The following is a 17,690-nucleotide window of genomic DNA, read 5'->3' on the forward strand; positions in this document are numbered from 1 at the left end:
CAGCAAAGTGATGAAAGGAATGAAAGTAGAAAAACGAAATACATGAGCTGCTGGAAAGGCAGCCACTCTCGCGGCGCCGTCTTGAAGTCAAAAGAACAAAAAAAAAACTAACAAATACACGTAATATGACAGCATAGAGACAATATGACAAAACAAAGACACAGAGAGACATTCATTCTTCAGGACTTGCTGTACCCTCTTTGTGATGACATGAAGCAGTTCTAGATGAAAGAGGAGAGGATCAAAGCGTCTTTCCACCAGTGGATCAGGGACATCATGGTGGAATGTGCATGTCAACTACAAGCTAAATGTTGAAAGCAAACACGCAGCTGTAGCATCCATTGACGAAAAGAGATTGTCTCACGTCTCCTGTTCCACATAAATCTGCTTCAATTCCAAGCCGCAACAGTTCCACATACGCATCGGCGCTCTGCGCTGACGCTCCTTTCTTCTTATTGCGGGTTCCTCAAGCCATGCATCCATCCAGCCGCAGACCGTCCAACGACACTGACCTTTCCGCTAAACAAAGCGGGCTTGTGAAGATGCTGCCCATTACAGGCGCAAAAAAGCACAATGGCCCCTTTGGTGTCCAGCGATGGCAGTCGAATGGCTCCGACATTCCTCCCATTGGAGGTCTTGGCTGTGTCTCTGATCATTGCCCTCCTTGTTTGGCATGTACGTTTCGGTGGACGGCCATGTCTTGGTAGGTTGGCAGTTGTGCCATACTCTTTCCATTTCTTGATGATGGATTGAACAGTGCTCCATTTGATGTTCAAAGTTTGGGAACTTTTTTTATAACCCAACCCTGCTTTAAACTTCTCCACAACTTTATCCCTGACCTGTTTGGTGTGTTCCTTGGACTTCATGATGCTGTTCACTGACCAGTGTCTGCTTAGCAAACGTCTGAGGCTGTTACAGAACAGCTGTATTTATACTAAGGTCAGATTACACACTGGTGGACTCCATTTGATCATTAGGTCAACAGCCGATCATTCAGAAATTATTAGGCAACCTGTGAAGGCAAATGGTTGCATTCAGAGGGCGGCTGACATTTTTTTAAATTCAAATCACATTTCTAAAGCAGCTGACGTAGGAGTGAAGCAAGGTATGAAGCCATGTTATTCAAAGTAACCTTTTTCTTTTCATGTTCTATTTACATTGACATTTTAAGGGTTTGCGGGGTATCGGTCAAGGGAGCAGGCGGATCTCAAGCTAAAATCTAATTGCTAATCTGGTTAGAGCCTTTTCGTGTATGGGAACCATGGCAGCATATTTAATTGTCTGGAAGAAAATGACAATTTAGAGTTCCAAAAAATGTGCGGATTTGCCAAGAACAACATTTTATTGCAAACAATTGCAAAATTCCCATTTTAATTATATTAACACTCAAAAGAATATCAGTCATGATATATATTGATTAAAATAATTGATTACACACAACAGGAAGGGCAAAAAACAAGCATAAAACTGTCCTACCAATTGATCAAATGCAGGCTAAAATAAATTAATTTGATTAACTACTTACAATGTTACAGCAAAACACTCGTGCTGTAGAAAATGGCAGAAAAAATATACATTGTTCCATTTCAGGATTGACAGCAATTACCGGTAAAAAAAAAAGATATACATTTTCACGTCGAAGATCCAAGAAGCACTCTAAAGAGCAACCTTTAGTAAAACAAGCATTGGATACGTTTACATGGCCTGTAATATCCGACATGGCGAACTTTTTTTCTCACATTAGTTGCTATTTTGCTAAAAAAAAGCAATAAAAATCCTTTTTGTTTTCATAGTTACTTTCACATTGCATCCTAACGGTTAATTTAAATACTCCATGTCAACGTTTAAAAGATCGTAGCTAAAAAAATATCATGAGGTTAATTTTATATTTTTGTTCATGTGTTAGTGTAGTGTTTTTTTTTAACCCACATTCAAATATTTATGGAGTCGAAGTCAGGTTATGGAAACATTTGGCATGCCGTCTTGGATTGCACTCCGAGGTCTTTGCAGAAAAGTAAACATATGCACCGACAACACATATGATGAATTGAAACAGGAGCACAATAGGTTCTTCTTAAACGACAAATTTGTTCTTGGTGGTGGAGCCACTTTTGGTTGCTGTGTCAAAGTGACATTGGTAACCAATAGTCATCTTCGAGGGGATCCCCAAGCGTTCCTTGTAAACTCTCCTGTTGGAATGGGGGTGGGGGGAGACAGATTAACAGGGTGACAGTGATATTTAAAAAAACAAATTAACCAAACACTTCAAGATGACTCAAAGGAAATCCCTCACCCTATCTGTGTGACAGCAACACGGTTTTCATAGTCTGATGTCCAGACAGCAATTTTATCTCCTTTTGTGCGAATGTTCACCACAGCTCCACAAACTTCATCACTGTAGTCGTCAAAGGCTTCTCCAACTAAGCACAAGAGCTGAAAAATAAGATGGAGGAATAATTTTAATTATAGAAGTGGAATTGTTTGTATATTTTGTATACTATTCAGTAAATAATCTTAGTTTTCCAGGGTTAGTGCGTCGACCTCACAGTGCTGAGGTCTTGAGTTCAATCACCGCTCTGGCTTCTCTGTGTGGAATTTGCAATGTTATCCCCGGGCCTGCGAAAGTACTTTGTTTTCCTCTCACATTCCAAAAACATGCATGCAAACAGGCTGATGGAACACTGTAAATTAGCGGTGGGCAAACTTTGAGCTCGGGTGCCACATTGATTTCTAAAATTTGACCGGTGATCATTCACATTGTACATCAATACTGTACCAACCGTCGGCAATTCGCATTAAAAAGACCAAAGGGGCCAGAATCATCCCACGGGCCGTAATTTGCCCACCCTGCTCTAAATTGTCCTTCGGTGTGAATGTTAGCGTGGACGGTTGTTTGTCTGTGTGCCCACCAATTGGGTGCCAACAAGAATAGGCTCCAGGAGCCAAGGAATAGGCTCCAGGAGCCCTCACGACCGTTGAGAGGATAACGCGTATAAAAACATAGATGGATGAATTATGAAGTACCCATTTTTTCATGTACCCTCTACCTAATAATTTAAGACCGCTATTTAATACGACTTCAGACAACCAATAATGCTTTGCTCATGATCACTCTGTAAATATGTTTTTTTTTTGTTCTTTTGACTTCAAGACGGCGCCGCGAGAGTGGATCCCTTTCCAGCAGCTCATGTATTTTGTTTTTCTACTTTCTTTCCTTTCATCACTTTGCTGCTGTGAAATGTAAATTTCTCCACTGTGAGACTAATAAAGGCAAATCCAATCCAATAAAGTAGCAGAGGTGGGTATTCTCTCGACAGCAAGGAACCACAATTGTAGTTACGGTTTCCTCTCAAAGGGCGTTATGAATTTGTGGAGGCCATTACAATGTTTCATCCCCTCCACTTATTACATTCAGAATGCACAAAAAAATGAATAACTAGTTTTCAAATTTCAATTAAAAAATAATGACGCTATTGTGGTTGCCATGATACAATTTGAAATTTCGGTTCGGACTTTAACAAGCATTATTGCACTTAACATGCTTGATTTACTTTCGCGGACCAAATAAAATGATGTGGCGTGCCATATTTGGGCCCCAGGCTTTGACTTTGACACATGTTCTCTACTGTAATGGAAGCTTTATCAAACCGTCACTGGCTGTTTTGCTGGCGAATGACCAAAAGCTGATGGACCAAGAAATTCACAGAGGTGGGTTTTTGTCCATCACTGGAATCTGTCACATTCGGATTGGCAGCAAGGGGTAGCAGGGTCGCGCCTCCCCGCTTGTACCACCTTCAGCCAATCACCTCGTCATGTGAAATGTAAATTTCTCCACTGTGAGACTAATAAAGGCATATCCAATCCAATCCAATCCAATGTCACGGGTATTTAAACGGGACACATTCAGTAGTATTTGCCGGAGTATTGACATGCTCGCTACTACCAGTGCTCAGGTCAGACTCGTTCTACTGCGCTGCTGTACGTACCCGGTCAGAGCCCTCCCCCCATAGTATTTCTTCTAGCCCAGGGGTGTCAAACTCCGGTCCTCGAGGCCAAAGTCCGACATGTTTTCCAAGCCTCCCTGTTGCAACACACCTGAGAGACTTGGAAAACATGTAGACTACTGCCCTCGAGGGCCGGAGTTTGACACCATCTAGCCCAGGGGTGGGCAAACTTTTTGACTCGCGGGCCACAATGGGTTCTAAAATTTGACGGAGGGGCCGGGCCAGGAGCATTTGGAGGGAATGTTTGGGCCAGATATACTAAAGCATTAAAGGACAACCGACGTCTCTGGACTAGTTGTGTCCATAATTTGTCAAATCGCTTCAAATGACTTCTATTGAGTGTATTTTACAAAGACTCCACCGCATATAGCTATATTTTACGTTTTAAGACTCGCGCTGAATATTCTGGAAGACTTGTTTTTGAGTTGGTGACGAGTCCTCACGTCACGTCACTGAAGGAACGCCCCTGACCGAGAAAGGACACACTGTAGCAGTCCTTTGATCACGCAATGTATTTTGTGGTAGTTTATTTGGTCTGAAAACTTCGTGTTGATCCGTGTTGTTGGCGAAATTAGAAGGAAAAGATATAAATAACGCGATGGTGAATCCTTGTGTGTTGTGACAAAAATGTTGAGCCATTTCCACACGGAAGATTGTCGCCATCTTCTGCCTTTTTTGGGTGCGACATCCCCCCCCCCATGATGCTTCAAAATGTCACGGAATAAATTATTTAATCGATTGCAAACATGTATGCTTTCCTCTTCAGAACTATTTCAATCATATTCATAATTGGATAACTGGATGAGTAACAAGAAAGCATCTTCTCTGAATCTGAAGCCATTGTTTTGATTCTCCAGCAATGCAAGACGTCTTGGCGTGACACCACGAACAAGGGGGCGGGACCTTCTGAAACTGGCCACTTCCGGTTTTTGATTTTTTTATTCATTCATTCATTTTTATTGGTGTTTTTCATTTGACTAAAAATATCATACTGCATGTTTTGGGTATTTTAGATGCTATAAAACATTTTTCTGATATCAGTTAGGAAACAAAAAAGTGATGTCGGTTGTCATTTAAATCTAGTGTGTGCAAACCTCATAGCACAGTAAAAACACTACAACCCAATTTGGATTGGATTTGCCTTTATTAGTCTTGCAGTGTAGAAATTTACACTTATGTATGTGGCCCGCGGGCCGTAGTTTGCTCATGTCTGCTCTAGCCCATTCTGATGCTCTCGTCACATTTCCTGCTGTGGAGGTACTTTTTCCCTACCGTGAGTACGCGGGTTGGTCTACCCCAGGGGTCGGGAACATATGGCTCACGAGCCATATATGGCTCTTTTGATGATTGCATATGGCTCGCCGATAAATATTACATATTATAATACATATTGTCGTTTTTTTCGTCGTTCATTTCCCGTTGGGGCTGCAGTTGGCGAAAAGCGCAATTTTGATTGGATGACACTGACCGAGAATGGCAGAAAGCGCCATGTTGATTGGATCATAGTGGCCGTCATGTTGAAACAGGTAAACGCCCCTTTAAATGAGCCCAACTTGTGCACTTCAGCCTGAATGCACCGGAGCATTAGAGGAGAGAAAATGTTCTGATTCTAATTTGCAATGAAACAATACCATCGATGAAACAGTCGAATGTCAGTGACATTTTAACAAGCCCCATGTTAACGTTAGCATCGACATACTTCTGCGAGAAGTAGATTGCAGATAGCAAGTGTGGAAGCTTATGAGCCGTGTGCAGGCTAGCTAGCAGTAACTTCACCTCTGGACCGGCAAATTGAATTTCATTCCGATTGTTTTCCTGGATTTTTACCAAACACGAGGAACGGAAAACCACCCATGTTAACGGTGAGTACTATCACAAAGTTATTTTAAATAGTACATTCTGATATTTTGTTGAAAAGTGGCCGCGCGTGTGTGTGCGCGCGCGCACGCGAGCGTTTGTATGTGCGTGCGGCACGCAAGCGTTTGTATGTGCGCGCGCGCGCGTACGTGTGGCTCTCGCTGAAAAACATTTCTAAATACAGTGAGACCTCAACTTACAAACACCTTATCTTACAAACTTTTCGTCTTACAAACGTCAAATTTCTGAAAATTAAACCTTATAATAAGCACTATTTTCATAATACACACCCACCACGGCTGGCGGAGTGATCTTCGGCGGAAGCACACGACCGAACAGCACCAGAGGTTAAGTTACCAACAGTCCTTATGGAAGGTGACTCTCCTTCCATAAGCCATCAACGACCATCAAAAAGGTAAATAAAACTTTATTTTACAGCACAGTTTCTTTCTTTAATTACAGTCCTCATGTAATGTGCCTCTCTTTCCAAACAGCAATTCCCTTTGACCTTCAACCTTCAACGCCATTCCATCAAGCCATCAATGACCATCACAAATGTAAATAAAGTGACTTTATGATACAATGCAGCGTATTTCTTTCATTACAATACAATAGCACATTTATTATACATAGAATAAGGTATGTTGTGTGTAGTTTTAAGGCTTATTTAGTTGAAAAGTATATTTTATGGAAACCCGGGAACGGATTATTCCCATTTTAATGGTTTTCTATGGGAAATAAATTTTTGGGATACACACTTTTCACCTTACACACTCTGTCTGGGAACCAATTAAGTTCGTAAGCCAAGGCCCCACTGTATCATGTTTCTATTTACATTGTAAAAACAAGTTCAATGGAAAAAAAAAAACTATAAAAATTACAGTGAGTCTATATACAGGTAACTTTTTTTTTTAGATACACACTTTTCGCCTTACACACTCTGTCTGGGAACCAATTAAGTTCGTAAGTTGAGGTCTCACTGTACTTTACTTTTATGGCTCTCTTAGACAAAACGGTTCCCGACCCCTGGTCTTCCCCATGCCCCCCTACTCACGCGTTTGGTAGTCTTTATTTTTGTGTATTGCCCCTGGTCCACGTTTTGGTTCAGCACGTTTTGTTTACTATTTCCTACCTGCACGGACGTCCATGTCCTTCATTAACCCGCCTGAACTGATCTATTGTCTCTGTCGTTTTGCTCTCACTACCTCGTTCGGAACGTGACAGAATCGTTACGTTTCAGGTCAGTATTGACGGATCATTTCTGTCTGTCACTGAAGGAACTCCCAGACAGCTGATGATTGATAGAAATGTGCAAATTTCAATAGTGCAATCTTGAAAAGTTATTTTGACCTCTCTTTGGGGTCTTAGAATTAAATTAAATTGTAATGTTTTTTTTAATGTCTTCCATTTTAAAATTAACCAAAAATAGCAGGACAGTCTTCAGTCACAGAAAAGCTTTCTGTGGTCCACAGGGGTCGCTTCAAAGAACTTGTTAGACTTCACTTTGATGGTTAATGCAGTTATTGGAATTTTGTTGCTTTAGCACAATAGACTGCTTTATTTACATTTGAAAAACCCAAATAAATTCATCTACAAATGTGATTGCCCTTTAGTTTACATATTTAAATGTTCAGACATTAAGATTTGAGTGAGGCAAAATAACATGATTTTTTTTCTCAAATATATTGTAATAATCATTTGTTTTAGATGTAGTGTATTTTTTCAATAGAACTTAATTTGGTGTTCAGAAAGTCTTTTTTCCAAACTTGAGTGGTACATGATACATGTTAAGTTTCAGAAATCATAAATCGGGAGATTTTCAAACTCGCGACTGCGTGTTCAAATAATGTGAGCGTTACAAAAGTGTAATTTAGAAGTAAATAACACACAAAAATGTTTGCATTAAATTAGTACAAAAATTTATTTTGTTTTTTACATCTTTTGTTTCACCTGACAAATTATTGTGAGTATTGTGGTCAAAATCAGGAGTCTCCCGACCAAATCGTGAAACTTAACATGTATGAGTCTTGAAAAAGAGGGGACCGTTTTATAATCAGGGCCGTCTCATATTCGGGCCAATATGGTACAACACCATGAAACTGTGGTATTTTTTTCCCCTCAAATTACCATACCATCAGAATCTGATATCAGCCCAACACGAGTTCATGTCAACCATTGCCTATTTATGCAGTTCACAAGCTATATATAGGCCACCTCTCGACAAACACTTGTGGAATCTGTTTTTTTTTTGGGGGGTGTGGGTTATCATCTGACAAACAATATCCTACTCATTTATGTTTACTCTCAAAATGACTGAAAGTGAAACATCTTAGTCTATCTATTTATCAGTCAAGAGCTAAAACTTACAGTTTCTAACCAGAAGCGGTCCAGGTCTAATCTTCTCTGCTGCTTATTGAGTGGGATCAGCCAGCGTCCTCCACGCTTGTTCCTCTCGTCCTCCCACATGGGCTCAATGCCATCCTGCAGCAAAAGTTTTCACATTGCTTATACTTATAGTGTCACATTGTACATACCTCGATGGTCAACAACATTCACACCATCAAAAAATGTTGACTGGTAGTATAAAATGTGATATGTCATCGGATTATTACTATTGTTGTTGATTTAAAGTGCTCTATAAAGTTGAGAATAAAGATTTGTAAGCTAAAAAGCCAATTTTTAAGTTACAATGTCTTCACTGATACTGAACAATAAGATATTACTGATGCTCAACAATAAGATAATAACTAATGTCTGAAAAGCATGAAATGTTGAGAATCAGGGGTTTCAAACTCATTTATAGCGCAGTCCACATTTTAGGTACCGTACCACTTGGAGGGGCGTTATGACTGAAACCATGATGAATAAATCAAGAATAACTAGATTTAAATTACTATCACAAGGGATTTGGTAATAAGATAATGCTTAGAATATATTGATTATTTATTTGATATTAAATATTTTTTGGGAAACTTTTTTGAAAGGATCATGGAAATCGACATTTGATTTAATTTAGCAGGCCACATATCTATGTGGATTAGCACACTTGGTTGAAGACATTATGAAGATAATGAATCACGTTTGTTCATTTGTATGTAAAATCGGTGGAAACTTGAAGGATGAAACACACATCACGTGACATCATTCAAGGCATACATATATACTATAAATCACAATCACAAATCTGGCCTGCCACATCATTTTATTCGGCCCACGAAAGCAAATGGAACATGTGAAATTCCATGATGCCTGAGAAAGTCCAAACCAAATTTTAAATTGCCCCATGTAAACCACAACAACTGTCATTATTTTTAATTTCAAATTTGAAAACTAGCTATTCATTAATTTGTTGTGCACTGTATATGTAATATGTGGGGGGGATTAAAAATTATAATGGCTTCCCCAAATTCAGAACGGCACCCGTTATGAAAAACCCGTGGCAAAAAATGAGATTGACATCTTTGCTATAAATGAATGGATCCAACAAACCTTAAAAAGGGAGTAATCACAGCCTGACATGAGATTGCTTGACAACTGGATATGGTTGTACAGACTGGGAAGACATGGGGAGACAAGTAGTAAAGCAATCTTGAATTAGAAATGAAAAACACTTCCAAAAATATTTATCTGGATTGTCCAATTTTACTTTTTTTTTCCAAGAACTTGGTGGGATATACCTTAATTTGTCCAAATCACTGTCACACAAATTTATCAGTTGAATTGCAATAATGGCTATAACTGTGTACTAAAATCCCCAAAATTAACACTTTGTAATTACTCAAATATTTCTGCTGATAAGAATAAATACAAATTGTTGAAATAATTATTTAGCAGTGACAGTCCAACAAAATAAAGACAGCAGTCACAAAACATTTTAGTACAACTGACGTGAAGACATTTTCAAGGACCAAAATAAAAACCATTCATTGATCTATCGGAATCGTTTTTTCCTCACAAGGGTCGCAGGTGTGCTGGAGCATCTCCCAACCGACTTGCCAGAACGATTAAAAAAGATCACTCACTATTAGCTAAGGCTCAACAAGCCGTTGTTGTTTGGTGTATTCCAACAAGTTTTATGACAGTAATAACACAGTGCAGTGTGGCGTTCAGTATTCTATGATAAATACATTTGTCTTTAGCACATTGTTATCTGTGCACAAGGGACCTATTTAAAATTGGATTTTCTGTGTAGCTCTCTCTTGTTTCTATTTATAATTGTATTTTATTTGTTGCATTCTATTTGTGATTGTATTTTATTTATTATAGTACCTATGCTTGTCTGTGACTGTAAAGTGTCCTTGAGAGCTTTGAAAGGCGCTTAAAATCTAATGTATTAATATTATTATTCTTCTTATTAACTTTTTCAATTGAACGCACCCATTTTTCTATCAGTACAACATGACCATATTGGCTCATGAGTTTGTTCATGCCTGTATGACTGATCGGTTCTAGATGCGAAGTCGACCAATGACAGAATGAGTGGCTCTATCCCGTGATCTGATTGGATGTGCATCTTTGGAGCCTTGTTCAGCACCTTCCCTTGTGACTCATCATAATGTTGACTCTAATCAATGTCACAACTGCTAACTTGTTTCCCTGCCTCTCTCGACCATACTATTTCTGTCACACGGCGGGCTGGGGGACGGGGGATGATTGGGATTGTCTGTAAAAAGCTGCAGTGCCTCTTTGCCTCCTCCTTATCAATGTTGCTTGATTGTCTTATCGTAAACCCGTCAGTTGTGTCGGGATAGCTGGCCAGGAGCAAGCTGGAGACGAAAGGCGGCTGCACTATCAGTGCGTAAAGTGAGAGCTGCCTTCACCAACACATATCTCTTTGCCTCACCCAGAAGGCAATCCTGATCAATTACTGTAGAAGATTTTATCATTAAAGATTGACGTAAGTACATATATCTTTGTCTCAAATATTCATTTTCATGCATTCATATGATTTCTGAACCGTTTTATTCTCACTAGGGTCGCGGGGAGTGCTGGAGTAAGGCGGGAGCTGGATCTGAACTGGTTAGCTCTGCACTGTGATGCCGACGGGTAAACCACTCACCTACTGGGCCGCCTGTCTCAAATATGCATTGTTAACTCTAATGGATTGATGAGATTTACCATATTTCTGTCTGAAGTCACACTGTATCTGAATGCACCTCACATCTTGTGAGTAACCCTTGAGATTTCTTATACAGACCGTATTATACAATGACAGCACAGTTAATTTACACAAAACAGTTTTTTAGCATTCTTAATGAACAACTGAACATGATTTAGGTATGATATATGTGGTATGATAGCAATAACAAAAGATGGCTAAGGCAAGCGAAAAAGTTGAGACGACATGTCAGGCCAGCCGCCACGCCACCTTGTGCTGCAAGAACCAACATGAAAAAAAAAAACAAATTAAAGCCTATGACAGCAGGCTATTCCATTGGTGTCCGTGTACTATTTGACAGTTGTATATTTTCAATTCAACCTACTAAGCGGGTTTGCAGTGTTATGTTGCAGCTGCGTGTGGTCTTTTTTAATGGTGCACATCAAATAAACTTACCTGATTCAGAAAAAAATATCCCCACATTTTTATTTTATTGCTAATCTAACCTAACCACTTCAATTACTGAAGGACTCCCCAAATGGATCATATAAAGATAATCTCTTGCATCACAAATAAAACATGCTTGCGATCACTCAGCCGGATTCCATTTTTGCCAGCACACACGGTCAAGTTGCTTGCATTTGTTGCCACAAAGGTCACCCCTGACATGAATAACACTGACCAAGGTTAGAGTCAAGATCTTGGCTATCAGCTAACATTGGATTCATTTGTGAGCTTCTCCTGGCCATGACAAGTAGTCAAGCATTATGTCAGCGGTGCCACCTGCTGAAGAGTACTGCATCTGCGGTAAGTATTTTTGCTCTTTTTTTTAAACATGTTTGTGCAATGTGTCCCATGATTGAATTTATTGCAACTTACGCCCAAAAATCTTCAACTGTGTCGAATTTTGAGATGAGTCGTAGATTGGCCTGCCATGTTTTGCTCTTGTCATTCTTGAAGAACCACAGAGACCAGCTGTTGGGATAACAAAAAATAAATAAGCTCACTTAAATGGGAGGTCACAATGCACCCCACATTTGCTAGTTCTTTTCTTTATATCTTAAAATGGTCTACCTGAACCAGAATCCCATTTCATTGTAGCGAAAAACACAACCCTGGTGGATTAAGCAAATGTGTAAATGAGCACAGGAGTGCTTCTTCTTTGTCTTCTTTAAAAGAAGACGACAACTATTTACAAGGTGGATTCATCCACAAGGACTGTACCAGTGCCTATAAAGTGACAGGGGATTCTAGTTACGGTAAACCATTTTAAGATTAAAGAAAAAAACACATTAACATATGTAGTTATTAGCAGTGTTTGAAATAGCGTCTGCCCGGAAGCCCGGGGTGTCCAACTCTTCCATCGGGCATTCAACTTACAAAACGTCTCAGCCCCGGTGGCCGACAACTTCTTCAAGAAGAAAACAAACTTTTTTTTTTTTCAAATCAAACGTTTGCTTTATTTAGTAAGGCAAACGTTCGAACTAAAGCAAACGTTCGAACGAAAGCAAACGTTCGATCGAAGATTTTGAAATCAGAATAAATTATTCCGATTTCGAAATCTTCATTTGGTTTGGAAATGTCTGAATTCCGGTTCGTTTGGCAATTTGCATACTCGGCACGGCGGCCAATCAGAAGCCTGCTTCGCGCTTCCGTCTTTCCCAAGCGTTATAAGGTTGTGCATTTAGAATCGTATTTTCTGTGTAGCTCTTTCTCTTGTTCCTATATATAACTGTATTGTATTTATCGTATCCTATTTGTGATTGTATTTTATTTATTATACTTGTGCATTTACAATACTTGTGCTTCTCTGTGACTGTAAAGTGTCCTTGAGAGCTTTGGAAGGCGCTTAAAATGAAATGTATTATTATTATTATTTGCATATAATTTTCTAAAGTAGACGCAAAGAACTTCAGCCCCAGAAGAAAGATTCAAAAGAAGCTAACAAAATTTATGACGCTACAAAATGTAAAAGTACATTATCCCGTGACTGTAAAGTGTTGAGAGTTTTGAAAGGCGCTTAGAAATTGAACAAACATTAAAAGCATCGTGGAAAGAGGAGTTCACGTCGGTTGTAGCAGACGACGCAACAATAGTGTATGGATTTTTGCATTGTATTTTGGACAGCCACCCTCATTTCAAGCTCATATAACTCCAGACCCATATAATTTAGGAAATAACTCTTTTTTTCTGATGAAAGAAGAGAGTGTAAGGTTTCTTAAGCTGCATTGAATCTTTATGTAGTCCTAAAACTCAATATTCTGTGCATACTGGAATTCGAGTGACAATGACAAAAACCCTGGCACTGGAGTGGACATATTTTTTGCACATGTCTGGCAGTGAATGAGTCAATTTAATGTTGATGTTTTTGTCAATTTTTTTTTAATGTTTCTCTCTGTTTCTAACATGTTTGATTGCCATAGATAAATGTTCAACTGTGCCATAGACTCTTGCCTGTTTTGTAGTGGGTGTTTGATGTAGGCTTCTGGGCTCACAATTTCTTGAGGAGACTCTCTTGCCTCATCAGTTCCATTCTCTTCTTGGGAGGATGGATTTGGGTTGGTTTCCTTGAAAATAAGGGCGGGAGGTTACTTGGCAGTTTATCAGGTACATTATGATCAACTTAGTTCTTCACATGTTTATAGTTGTAATTTAAGATTAGTACAGGCATGTAACCTTTGTCATCAATACATTTTTAATGCAGAAAATCAGGACACCAGATGGAAACCTACATATTAAGTTCAATGTATTTCAATTTAAATTACAATTTCATTGTAAATTACAGTGGAAAAAAAGCACATGATCAGAGACCACATTGAATTATATCATCGGCTACATCGCATAAGCCATTTAAAATAGCTTTTCAAAAACGCAATTTAAAAATAATATAGTGAGGCCTCGGTTTACGAACACCTTGCCTTACGAACTTTTCGATTTACGAACATAAAATTTATGAAAATTAAACTTGGATTAAGCACTACTTTTCGCGATATAAACCCCCCCACCACGGCTGGCGGAGTAATCTTCTGCGGAAGAACACCAAAGCACATGACCGAACAGCGCCCCAGCCGGCCTACATTTCCACACCCCCTTACTATGAGTGCACATCGTCTTCAACAATACTTTTGCTGTTATGGGACCGAAAAAGACACCACCACAGGCTCGTGTTCAGCCGAAGAAGACACAAAACAAAATTAGAGTTGAGGAGAAGAAGGAGATCATTGAGAAACACGAACGAGGTGTACGTTTGTGGCGTCACAGGTGTGCACCGCAGCTTTCATGTGAATCTCAGCCTGACACATTTCCCACGCTGTGTGTCACTTCCGTGAGAGTAACTTTCTACTACCATTCTACAAATAACGAGCCCGGTACCAATATGCTAAGTCCACCATTGCTACCATCCTTCGCAAGAAAGCTTTACACAAAGGCGTTATTTACGCGATGCTTTCACGTGACTAATGACACCGAATTTGTCACGTGCGAGTTGACAGCTGGGGCGGGGCCGCCGCTCCCGACCTCCGCCAGCTGCTGTCAATCCCCTCATCACCGATACTGGGACATTTCAACGAGTTGCTGTCACCTCAACAGTGACATGATTACAACTCCTCGCGCCTCGCCAGTGTCTTGGACTTGCCAGCACAAGAGTTTGCTTCCCTCGAAGTGATTGTTAGCCGCGATCGCGTAAGTTTGTTTCTTTTCGGGATCGTGAGTTTTTTTTCACCCCCGCGTGCCATTTTATTTTGCCTAGCTTGATAGGCTGGACGGATTGCCCCCGCCCGCCTTCTTTTGTCGCGTCAATCCAGGTCCGGGGAATCATCGGACTTGCGCCTTTTGTAATAAAACCTCTGCCAGCACCTATGTCTCTCCCGCCTGCTTAAGGATCCAACCCCTTTTATTAACGTTCCGACGAGTCAGCTATCCCTGTCACGCTCGGAACATGACAGGGATACTGGCTGATAGAAAAGGCTTGGAATGGCATGGAAGAATTTGTGATGTGCAGGCTTTTATTGAACATTCCATCCAGAAAAGACTGTGGCTATGAGAATCATCAACATGATAAATGATAATGTGATGCCTCAGTTTCGTAAGACCTTACAAGTCAGAAAGCAACAGGTGTCAATTAAGAGACATCGACCATCACAAATGTAAATAAAGTGACTTTATTATACAGTGCAGTGTATTTCTTTCATTACAATACAATAGCACATTTATTATACATAGAATAACGTATGTTGTGTGTAGTTTTAAGGCTTATTTAGTTGAAAATTATGGTTTATGGAGACCTGGGAACGGATTACTCTCATTTTAATGGTTTCCTATGGGAAATAAATTTTTGGGATACACACTTTTCGCCTTACACACTCTGTCTGGGAACCAATTAAGTTCGTAAGCCAAGGCCCCACTGTATCATGTTTTTATTTACATTGTAAAAACAAGTTCAATGGAAAAAAAAAAACTATAAAAATTACAGTGAGTCTATATACAGGTAACATCCGACTTACGACCAGCGCGATTTATGACCCATACTTATGACCACGACCACCAGACCTTTTTCTTTTCTTAAATTCTACGCCTGGCACTGCTACACGCGAGCAGCCCGGCAACACTGTTGAGATCTGCAGCGTGTTTGCGATGCATTTGGGATAATAAAGATTCAAGATGGTCCTTCTTGTTTAGATCGAACAAGTAGGATGTTTATTTAAAGCACGGAGAGCAGCCGCTCCTCTCAGCATTGTACAAGAACTCTTTTTTTTTTTCGTGTCAAATGTCCGGATGTTGCGTTGTGGGTGCGTTGGCAGGTCTGCTCAACATTCAGCATTATGCCGCATTTTTCTTAACAGAGAATATAACAGCATTGCACAAAATGAGGATACAAAATAACTGTTTCTGAACAAACGCGTAGGACAATTTTGGCCAGCCAGCAAGCATGTTACTCTTGGACAGCAACCGACCGCGTGGGTGGGCGTTGCCGCTCGGGCGTGCGAGACCGCCGCGACGAGAATGGGGGGATGGTCCCCCGACGCCAGCCAGGATGAGTGCGGAGGCGGGTTGGCCGTCAGCTCTCGGGCGCGCGGGATCGCAGCGATAAGAACGCCGCGTCGGGCCCACAGATGGCGCCGCCGCCTCTTTGACAGTTAGTTCTGCGTTGCGGCAAGGTGGTGGGTTGGGCGCGTTGGCGCTGCAAACGGCCGCTAGGTCGGGCCTCGCGTCGGCGCGGAGAGTGGGATAAGGCCGGGGAGATGGCAACCGGTCGAACACCAGCGACCCAGACCCACGGCTCCTGTCCCTGTGGCGTCCGATTCAGGTTGTTGGCAAGTCATTTAGCACCGAATCTCTATTCAACATTTTGAATGGATTTCGACTTACAACCATTTTGACGAACGGCCATTTTGTCGGAACGGAACCCGGTCGTAACTCGGATGTTACCCGTATAAATATATATATTTTTAAAAAGTGTTTGTTTTTTTCCCAAAATAATCGAAAATTAAGATTTATCTTATGTGGGAAACAAAGTGTGGGCGGCCCGGTAGTCGAGTAGTTAGCACGCCGGCTTCACAGTGCAGAGGTCGTGTGTGGAGTTTGCACATTCTCCCTGGGCCCGCGTGGGTTTGCTCCGGGGCCTCTGGTTTCCACCCACATTCCAAAAACATGCGTAACAGGCTGATTGACCACTCTAAATTGTCCATAGGTGTGAGTGTGATACTGGATGACTGGTTGTTTGTCTCTGTGTGCCCAGTGATTGGCTGGCAACCAATTCAGGGTGTCCCCTGCCTTGTGCCCAAAGACGGCTGGGATAGGCTCCAGCACCCCTGTGACCCTAAAAAAAATCCTGTGACTGTGTGTCCATGAGAGTTTTGAAAGGCGCTTAGAAATTAAATGTACAGTATTATTATTATTATTATTATTATTATTATTATTATTATAAAGCGTTACGGATTTTGGATGGATGGATCGGAAACGTAGTGTCACTCTGCATCTGAAATGCATAAATTTGGTACTGTATGTCCGATTTTATAATTTCGTGCTAACAATTTTAGAATATATGACGTTCATACCAAATGTTATTGTATCGACTAAGTTATTAATGTAAACCATTCCAAGTCCACGTCTTCAAATCGGCTCTTTAAATACCTTGAGATCACACGAGTCAAAGACTTAAATCGTCGCATATGTCGTAAAAGTGAAGTGCTAAGTATTACTACTACGAAGCAACAATTGGGTCCTATGTAAAGTATTAGAGTATTCGACGAGTTAAAATGTGTTCTCATAATTGCGTTATTGTTTGTAATTTGTGTATTTTTGACAAACAACAAGGTTGTGGCACGTTGACTGACTAGTTCTCGGTAAAGTGGACAGCGAGTCCTCGACGTCATCTTAAAGTTGCGAGGTCTCCATACTACTTTGGCGTTCAGCACAGGTCGTCGTAAAGATCGCTTAAACTTGAAGCCAAAACAACATTTGTGGCCAGCCCGTATGCATTTCATGACAACTGCTCAGACGTACAATTGGCACGGTTTTCATTAAAGCGGTACCACTGTTAGGCATTTAAAGTTTTTCGAGAAAAGTGCTCACCGGTTCGGCAGTCGCCATTTTACCAATCTGTGTTGGGAAACGTTCTCTTGATTGGAGCACACGAAGCAGCGTCGCTGCAGACATGCGCGGTGTGCCGCGTGTGGGCGAGCTGGCTGCTGCTGCTTCCTCCCTTCCCCGGCGAGGTACCGGGACTCCAC

At 40.7% G+C, this 17,690-nt stretch overlaps 1 protein-coding gene and 1 long non-coding RNA gene across 2 annotated transcripts; one reads left to right on the forward strand and one right to left on the reverse strand.

Annotated features, from left to right (window-relative positions):
- The first annotated feature begins 986 nt into the window (after nt 1-986).
- On the forward strand, nt 987-11,831 carry LOC148893880 (uncharacterized). Its single transcript, XR_016115919.1, has 3 exons — nt 987-1,105; nt 10,599-10,758; nt 10,836-11,831. It is a non-coding gene; the product is annotated as an uncharacterized LOC148893880 (long non-coding RNA).
- Nucleotides 1,318-17,683, reverse strand: LOC148893881 (eukaryotic translation initiation factor 4E-1A-like). The gene is made up of 7 exons (XM_089003771.1): nt 17,533-17,683; nt 13,414-13,526; nt 11,839-11,934; nt 9,351-9,414; nt 8,229-8,342; nt 2,294-2,433; nt 1,318-2,189 (listed from the first exon to the last, which is right to left on the reverse strand). Exons 1-7 carry the CDS (start codon nt 17,614-17,616, stop codon nt 2,075-2,077), a joined length of 726 nt encoding a protein of 241 aa, XP_088859897.1. The 5' UTR covers nt 17,617-17,683; the 3' UTR covers nt 1,318-2,074.
- Between the last annotated feature and the right edge of the window lie 7 nt (nt 17,684-17,690).

Source organism: Hippocampus bargibanti, linkage group LG09, assembly GCF_051943395.1.
Source record: "Hippocampus bargibanti isolate YZ-2025 linkage group LG09, ASM5194339v1, whole genome shotgun sequence".
Lineage (NCBI taxonomy): Eukaryota > Metazoa > Chordata > Actinopteri > Syngnathiformes > Syngnathidae > Hippocampus > Hippocampus bargibanti.